This window comes from Salmo salar, unplaced genomic scaffold (assembly GCF_965601325.2).
Source record: "Salmo salar unplaced genomic scaffold, fSalSal1 ptg000691l, whole genome shotgun sequence".
In the NCBI taxonomy this organism is placed as follows: Eukaryota; Metazoa; Chordata; class Actinopteri; order Salmoniformes; family Salmonidae; genus Salmo; species Salmo salar.
Window position 1 is genome coordinate 143,231 of NW_027675466.1, and position 9,270 is coordinate 152,500.

General features: G+C 40.9%; 1 protein-coding gene across 1 annotated transcript; it reads left to right on the plus strand.

Moving 5' to 3' along the window:
- Window positions 1–70: 70 nt before the first annotated feature.
- Window positions 71–4,571, plus strand: LOC123741818 (NLR family CARD domain-containing protein 3-like). Its single transcript, XM_082972481.1, has 6 exons — window positions 71–254; window positions 958–1,074; window positions 1,297–1,381; window positions 1,511–1,739; window positions 2,126–3,974; window positions 4,257–4,571. Exons 1-6 carry the CDS (start codon window positions 82–84, stop codon window positions 4,489–4,491), a joined length of 2,688 nt encoding a protein of 895 aa, XP_082828607.1. The 5' UTR covers window positions 71–81; the 3' UTR covers window positions 4,492–4,571.
- The last annotated feature ends 4,699 nt before the right edge of the window (window positions 4,572–9,270 follow it).

Here is a 9,270-nt window from a genome sequence, read left to right on the forward strand (position 1 = left end):
CATGCTGGATCTCTGTTTAGTTGTTACTGTGTTAACCACAACCAACATGCTGGATCTCTGTTTAGGGGTCAGTTCTCTAAAATGAGTCTCCCTGGGGAGAGAGAGGAGGGGGGTCCTGCCTCTAAAATGAGTCTCTCTGGGGAGAGAGAGGAGGGGGGCCCTGCCTCTAAAATGAGTCTCTCTGGCGAGAGAGAGAAGGGGGGCCCTGCCTCCAAAATGCATCTCTCTGGCGGACATAACACCAAAGCTAAGAGGTAAGATGACAATTTTATGAATAATTAACTAAGTTTATTTCCTAAATAAATAGCTATCTTAAGGTGAATGCAGTTACTGTAAATCTCTCTGGATAAGAGCATCTGCTAAATCAGGGGTTCTCAATCCGGGGTCTGCGGAGGTACTGCAGGGGTTCTGCAGGAAGCGCGGGGAGTGGTGGTGTATCCAGGGAGAAAACTAAACTAATATTCTGAAATGTCATTGTGGTCTTATGTTCCCATCTATTGGAATTATTTAGCAACTGCAGTAGTGCTGAAAAAATGTGTTATTCCTTACTAAAGTAGTAATTACTGAGAATTACTAGTTAATTTTATCACTTACAATCATAAAATAACAACTTATACCATAACAAACAATTAAACTGACATAAACCAAAATCACTATATATGTAGTTATTTAGTTAATTACCAAATTGAGCCGGTCGGTCACATTTGAGAGTGAGGGAGATATATAGCATTTTGCATAAAAAAACATGATTTTTGTCTCTCTGAAATGAAACCATCAAGTGATAGATTTGAAACAAATCCTTGTCTGTGAGAGATGTAATAATTAATACATAATTTCTTTAAACAATAAAAGCTCATTTCTGTAAAGTGATATGTTGCGTTTTGGAACTCTTCTTATGTTTCCCATCTGAGATCAGAGTAGATGAGAGATGTAATGTTTGTCTCTGTTGTGTTGAAGACCAATCAAGCAGGAGAGACCAGCCTCCCCTGTACCCAGCTGTGTGTCCATGAAGAGTGACCAGTCTATGGATCGTCCTATAAAGTTTAGAGAGGGAGACTTGTCTACTGAACAAAGGTAAGAAGAACTCATGGGTCATGGTCAGTGAGTTAAACAACACTGTCTCTAGTCATTTCTCCTCTCCCATTTTCACATTTCTTTTGGTTGTTTTCATAATCCATAGGCTAATCCTTTAGTCCATTTTCATAGTCCTAAAACAGTGTGTGTGTGTGTGTGTGTGTGTGTGTGTGTGTGTGTGTGTGTGTGTGTGTGTACTGTAATCTCATGTTTCGTCCACAGAAACCAACAGGAGAGATCAGAGTCAGAGATTCTCAGTGGTCAGTCTTCCCAGAGTCATCAAACAGACATGGACTCCATATTCAGTGTATGTGGTCCTGTTATGTACATTTGTTTTTGTTTACCTCAAGTAAAGTTGATCTGTCAATCATTCATTAATGTGTTAATGAGAAAGCATGTCTTCTCTTGCTTAACTTATTTACATGATTTATTTCAGATGCTTGAAGAGAAAATTATGACATTTGTGAAGAACGAGCTGAAGATGTTCAAGAGGATTCTTAGTCCAGAACTCCCAGAAGGCTTTGAGAGTCAGAAGCAGGATGAGGAAGTGGTGGATGCTGAAGATGAGAAGCAGGAGAGCAGTGCCAGAGAGGGGGCTCTGAAGATCACACTGCACGTCCTGAGGAAAATGAACCAGAAGGAGCTTGCTGAGACACTGGAGAAATGTAAGATCTGTCTGCCACATGTTGAATGCTGTTTTATAACATTTAAAAGCTGTAGCTAAAGTACAGCTAAAGTAGCTGTGTAACTCAATGATATTGTAGCAACCTTAACACAACACCTTGTGACCTCATCAAGTAGCAGAAGGGATGTGATGTGGTGATTAATTTAGAGAGAGAGACAGAGAGAGACAACATTAATAATACCATCAATAATACCAATAATAATATAATCAGTCACACCAGTCTGTAATGCATTAAGAAAACATTGATACATTTATACAGTCACTTAAGAGAATAAATTATTATTTTAAAACTTTAACAGTCCTTCAATACTGTAGACATTAAAACAGACGTAATATTAATATCCTCTGTGTTATTTCTTCATTCAGATGAGCTTGCTGTGATTTGCCAACGTGAACTCAAATCTAATCTAAAGAAGAAGTTTCAATGTGTATTTGAGGGGATCGCTAAACAAGGAAACCCAACACTTCTCAATAAGATCTACACAGAGCTCTACATCACAGAGGGTGGAACAGGAGAGGTCAATAATGAACATGAGCTGAGACAGATTGAGACAACAACCAGGAAACATGCAAGACCAGAGACTGCAATCAAATGTAACGACATCTTCAAACCCTTAACTGGACAAGACAAACTCATCAGAACTGTGCTGACAAAGGGAGTCGCTGGCATTGGAAAAACAGTCTCTGTGCAGAAGTTCATTCTGGACTGGGCTGAAGGAAAAGCAAATCAGGATGTTCAATTTGTGTTTTCATTCCCTTTTCGGGAGCTGAATTTGATGAAAGGGGAAAAACACACTTTGATTGAACTTCTTAATCACTTCTCAATGGAAACCAAACAATCAAGAATCTCCAACTACGACAAGTACAAAGTTCTGTTCATATTTGATGGTCTGGATGAGTGCCGACTGCCCCTAGACTTCCAGAAGAACAAGATCTGTTGGGACGTCACAGAGTCAACCTCAGTGGATGTTCTGCTGACAAATCTCATCAAGGGAAATCTGCTTCCCTCTGCTCTCCTCTGGATAACTACCCGACCTGCAGCAGCCAATAAGATCCCTTCAGAGTGTGTTGACCAGGTGACAGAGGTACGAGGGTTCAACGACCCACAGAAGGAGGAGTACTTCAGAAAGAGATTCAGTGATGAGGACCTGGCCAGCAGAATCATCTCACACATAAAGACATCAAGGAGCCTCCACATCATGTGCCACATTCCAGTCTTCTGTTGGATTTCTGCAACAGTCCTCGAACACATGCTGAAACATAAGAGAGAAGAGATGCCCAAGACTCTGACTGAGATGTACACACACCTTGTGGAGTTTTATACCAAACAGAAGGATGAAAAGTATCTTGGGAAAGAAGAGACAGATCCACACTTGAATAACGAGAGCATTCTGTCACTGGGAAAACTGGCTTTTCAACAGCTAGTGAAGGGCAATCTGATTTTCTATGAAAAAGACCTGAAAGAGGCTGGCATTGATGTCAATGAAGCCTCGGTGTACTCAGGATTGTGCACACAGCTCTTTAAAGAGGAATGTGTTCTGTACCAAGACAAGGTGTACTGCTTTGTTCATCTGAGCATTCAGGAGTTTCTGGCTGCTGTATATGTGTTCCTCTCATTCATCAACAACAATGAGAATCTAATGGCCGAACCGCAATCAACGTCCAGGAACCTTTCTGCGCTGTTCTCTCTGTATCTCATGGACAAACAGCAAACAAAGGCCATGATCTTTTCTGTGATGTTCAGAGACAAGCCTAAAGTTTCTTTCTACAAGAGTGCTGTGGATAAAGCCTTACACAGTGAGATGGGAAACCTGGACCTTTTCCTCCGCTTCCTTCTGGGACTCTCACTGGAGTCCAATCAGAAGCACTTACGAGGTCTACTGACAAAGACAAGAAGCAGCTCAAAGACCCATGAAAAAACAGTCAAGTACATCAAGGAGAAGATCAGGGAGAATCCCTCTCCAGAGAGGTGCATCAATCTGTTCCACTGTCTGAATGAACTGAATGACCATTCTCTAGTGGAGGAGATCCAAAGCTACCTGAGCTCAGGAAGTGTCTCAAAACCCAACCTGTCACCTGCACAGTGGTCAGCTCTGGTCTTTGTGTTGCTGACTTCAGAAAAGGAGCTGGATGTGTTTGACCTGAAGAAATACTCCAGATCAGAGGAAGGTCTTCTGAGGCTGCTGCCAGTGGTCAAAGCCTCCAGTGCATTTCTGTGAGTACATAAAATGACATATAAAATCTAATCATCAGGAAGAAATATTCAGGTTAAAGAAAAATATGCATTATAATATGTGTATAATATTACATTGAAAACATTGAATAAATGCATTGATTTTCACATTAGTATAACAATATGACCATACAATTGTAGCTGACGGAAGATGAATCTATATGTTGTTTGAGAGAATAAACCAAATGCATCTTCCATTGTCCTTCTACACTACTGGTGTTAACTAAACAGTGTGTTTGTGAAGTCATGATGATCTCGTTGCAGGCTGTCAGGCTGTGGAGTCACAGAGGAAGGCTGTGCTTCTCTGGTCTCAGCTCTGAGGTCAAACCCCTCACACCTGAGAGAGCTGGACCTGAGCTACAATCACCCAGGAGACTCAGGAGTCAGACTGCTCTCTGCTGGACTGGAGGATCCACACTGCAGACTGGAGAAACTCAAGTATGTAGAGGGTTTATGTCAATGTTCATATCAGACATGTTTGACTTTTCAGGCTAGGTAATACAAACATTCTGACCACCACTTGGACAAAGTTATATGCTGACTGTGTGTCCAGTGTGTGTGTGTGTGTGTGTGTGTGTGTGTGTGTGTGTGTGTGTGTGTGTGTGTGTGTGTGTGTGTGTGTGTGTGTGTGTGTGTGTGTGTGTGTGTGTGTGTGTGTGTGTGTGTATGTGTGTGTGTGTGTGTGTGTGTGTGTGTGTGTGTGAATAAATGCATTGATTTTCACATTAGTATAACAATATGACCATACAATTCTAGGACACAGAAGAAGAATATATATGTTGTTTGGGAGAATTAACCAAATGCATCTGCCATTGTCCTTCTACACTAAATTAACAATGTGTTTGAAGTCATGATCTCTTTGTCAGGCTGTGGAGTCACAGAGGAAGGCTGTGATTCTCTGGTCTCAGCTCTGAGGTTAAACTCCTCACACCTGAGAGAGCTGGACCTGAGTAACAATGACCTGAAGGATTCAGGCGTGAAGCTGCTCTCTGCTGGACTGGGGAATCCCCACAGTAAACTGGAGACTCTGAGGTCAGTATTATCAGATATGAAAGTACTTTATGCATGTAGTTCTCCCATTTGAAAAAGTCGTAATTATTCGGACATATTACTTATAGTGTATTAAAGTAGTCATAAGTTTAGCATGTTGTCCCATATTCCATGCCTGCTGTCACGTTTCTCTAAGACAGAACCCAGAAGCAGACCAGGTGAGTAAAATGAAGGTGAGTATTTATTGGTAGTCTTGATGTGTAATTTGAGTGATCCAGGAGACGGAGCGGCAGCGGAGGTGAGTTGATGAGAGTAGATGGGTGGATTCAATGACGTCACTGTATCCACCGACGGCCAGGCAAGGGAGTTGAATGTTCCGGGAGGATGACTGTAGACAGAGTAAACGGGGGGTGAGTAACCAGTAACAAGAACAAAACAACAAGACTAGCTCAGGAAACATGAGGCTGTTCGTTGCTAACGATCCAGCAGGGAATGGATGTCAGCTCAGGGCTTATGAAGAGGTGATGATCAGGACCAGGTGTGCAGAAGGTTGATGAGATGCAGGTGTAGGGTAATCACTAGATCTCCCACCTAACTTCATTGCCTAGCAACCAGATAGGTTTCTGAACGCACCCTTAGACTCCAAACAGAAAACAGTCAGCTCAGGCAGAAACAGACTCAGGAAGCGGGATTCCTGACACCTGCAGTGAGGCTTGTGATTCTACTAACTTGTTGAATTCATTTGCAGTTGGTCTTGGTTGTGTTTTGGATGATGTTTTTCCTAATGGATACTGAATAGTAAATAATGTCCTGTCATTTTGGAGTCACTTCACTTCTATTGTCAGTGATTTCTACATTCATGTGGATGCTACCATGATTATGAATAACCATGAATGAATCGTGAATGATGATAAATGAGAAACGGAGGCACAAAGATCAAACCCCCTCTGTTATTGGTAATGGTGAGAGGTTAGCATGTTTTGTTGTAGCCTCTGTTATTGGTAATGGTGAGAGGTTAGCATGTTTTGTTGTATCCTCTGTTATTGGTAATGGTGAGAGGTTAGCATGTTTTGTTGTAGTCTCTGTTATTGGTAATGGTGAGAGGTTAGCATGTTTTGTTGTAGCCTCTGTTATTGGTAATGGTGAGAAGTTAGCATGTTTTGTTGTAGCCTCTGTTATTGGTAATGGAGAGAGGTTAGCATGTTTTGTTGTAGCCTCTGTTATTGGTAATGGTGAGAGGTTAGCATGTTTTGCTGTAGCCTCTGTTATTGGTAATGGTGAGAGGTTAGCATGTTTTGTTGTAGTCTATGTTATTGGTAATGGTGAGTGGTTAGCATGTTTTGTTGTAGCCTCTGTTATTGGTAATGGTGAGAGGTTAGCATGTTTTGTTGTAGCCTCTGTTATTGGTAATGGTGAGAGGTTAGCATGTTTTGTTGTAGCCTCTGTTATTGGTAATGGTGAGAGGTTAGCATGTTTTGTTGTAGCCTCTGTTAATGGTAATGGTGAGAGGTTAGCATGTTTTGTTGTAGTCTCTGTTATTGGTAATGGTGAGAGGTTAGCATGTTTTGTTGTAGCCTATGTTATTGGTAATGGTGAGAGGTTAGCATGTTTTGTTGTAGCATCTGTTATTGGTAATGGTGAGAGGTTAGCATGTTTTGTTGTAGCCTCTGTTATTGGTAATGGTGAGAGGTTAGCATGTTTTGTTGTAGCCTCTGTTATTGGTAATGGTGAGAGGTTAGCATGTTTTGCTGTAGCCTCTGTTATTGGTAATGGTGAGAGGTTAGCTTGTTTTGTTGTAGCCTCTGTTATTGGTAATGGTGAGAGGTTAGCTTGTTTTGTTGTAGCCTCTGTTATTGGTAATGGTGAGAGGTTAGCATGTTTTGTTGTAGCCTCTGTTATTGGTAATGGTGAGAGGTTAGCTTGTTTTGTTGTAGCCTCTGTTATTGGTAATGGTGAGAGGTTAGCTTGTTTTGTTGTAGCCTCTGTTATTGGTAATGGTGAGAGGTTAGCATGTTTTGTTGTAGCCTCTGTTATTGGTAATGGTGAGAGGTTAGCATGTTTTGTTGTAGCCTCTGTTATTGGTAAGGGTGAGAGGTTAGCATGTTTTGTTGTAGCCTCTGTTATTGGTAATGGTGAGAGGTTAGCATGTTTTGTTGTATCCTCTGTTATTGGTAATGGTGAGAGGTTAGCAGGTTTTGTTGAAGCCTCTGTAACTTTCTCACTAATTATTGTTCATGATCTTTCTCAATCATGGCAGTCACAAGCTTGATGCAGTCAAAGAATATGGAACCAAATAGTAAACTTTTGACTAATTTAATACACTATGAGTGAATTGGTCAGGAAACATATGACTTCTTTAACCTCTCTAGGGCAGGTGGCACCAAATCGTCCCACCTACGTAACAGCCAGTGTAATCCTGTGGCGCGTTATTCAAAAACCTCAAAAATGCAAAAACTTCAATTTCTCAAACATATGACTATTTTACACCATTTTAAAGACAAGACTCTCGTTAATCTAACCACACTGTCCGATTTCAAAAAGGCTTTACAACGAAAGCAAAACATTAGATTATGTCAGCAGAGTACCCAGCCAGAAATAATCAGACACCCATTTTTCAAGCTAGCATATAATGTCACATAAACCCAAACCACAGCTAAATGCAGCACTAACCTTTGATGATCTTCATCAGATGACAAACCTAGGACATTATGTTATACAATGCATGCATGTTTTGTTCAATCAAGTTCATATTTATATCAAAAACCAGCTTTTTACATTAGCATGTGACTAGCATGTGACTAGCATTCCCACCGAACACTGCCGGTGAATTTACTAAATTACTCACGATAAACATTCACAAAAAGCATAACAATTCTTTTAAGAATTATAGATACAGAACTCCTCTATGCACTCGATATGTCAGATTATAAAATAGCTTTTTAGGTGAAAGCACATTTTGCAATATTCTGAGTAGATAGCCCAGCATCACAGGGCTAGCTATTTAGACACCCAGCAAGTTTAGCACTCACCAAAGTCAGATTTACTATAAGAAAAATGTTATTACCTTTGCTGTCTTCGTCAGAATGCACTCCCAGGACTTCTACTTCAATAACAAATGTTGGTTTGGTTCAAAATAATCCATCGTTATATCCAAACAGCGGCGTTTTGTTCGTGCGTTCAAGACACTATCCGAAAGGGTAAAGAAGGGTTACGAGCATGGCGCAATTCGTGACAAAAAAATTCTAAATATTCCATTACCGTACTTCGAAGCATGTCAACCGCTGTTTAAAATCCATTTTTATGCCATTTTTCTCATAAAAAAGCGATAATATTCCGACCGGTAATCTGCGTTTAGGTAAACAGACGAAAGAAATTAAAGCATGGGGTCGACTCGGGCACGCGCCTAAGCCCATAGTACTCTGATCGGCCAATTGCCAAAAGCGATAATGTGTTTCAGCCAGAGGCTGCCTCGATATCGTTCAGCTTTTTCCCGGGCTGTGAGAGCCTATGGGAGCCGTAGGAAGTGTCACGTTATTGCACAGATCCTGAGTCTTCAATAAAAAGAGCCAAGATGAAACACTACTTCTCAGACAGGCCACTTCCTGCATGAAATCTTCTCAGGTTTTTGCCTGCCATAGGAGTTCTGTTATACTCACAGACACCATTCAAACAGTTTTAGAAACTTTAGGGTGTTTTCTATCCAAAGCCAATAATGATATGCATATTCTAGTTACTGGGTAAGAGTAGTAACCAGATTAAATCGGGTATGTTTTTTATCCGGCCGTGTCAATACTGCCCCCGAGCCCTAACAGGTTAAATAGGGGGACTAGATAGATAAAGTGCTTTTATTATTCTAAATGGTGAAACAGATATGTATGAAAATATCCTCAAATAAAAATACATGTTTCTATCTGCATGCAAAACTTTGATCATTTGTAATTTATATTATGATACATTAATTTATGAATAGATATGGAAGGTTTCAGGACACTGATATATCTGAATATGTTGAAGAAATATACTGCCACTATTTTCACCACCAAAGAATATCAGTGTGATTTTAATATGATTTGACTCTTTGCAGGCTGTCAGGCTGTCTAGTCACAGAGGAAGGCTGTGCTTCTCTGGTCTCAGCTCTGAGGTCAAACCCCTCACACCTGAGAGAGCTGGACCTGAGCTACAATCACCCAGGAGACTCAGGAGTCAGACTGCTCTCTGCTGGACTGGAGGATCCACACTGCAGACTGGAGAAACTCAAGTATGTGGAGGGTTTATGTCAATGTTCACA

Bases quoted from the DNA above. Each gene is read 5' to 3' on its own strand.
- LOC123741818 (XM_082972481.1), top strand. From the start codon at position 82: ATGAGTCTCCCTGGGGAGAGAGAGGAGGGGGGTCCTGCCTCTAAAATG. The intron at 1,075-1,296 runs GTAAGAAGAACT...TTTCGTCCACAG, and splicing joins GACTTGTCTACTGAACAAAG to AAACCAACAGGAGAGATCAG. The intron at 1,740-2,125 runs GTAAGATCTGTC...TTCTTCATTCAG, and splicing joins TGCTGAGACACTGGAGAAAT to ATGAGCTTGCTGTGATTTGC.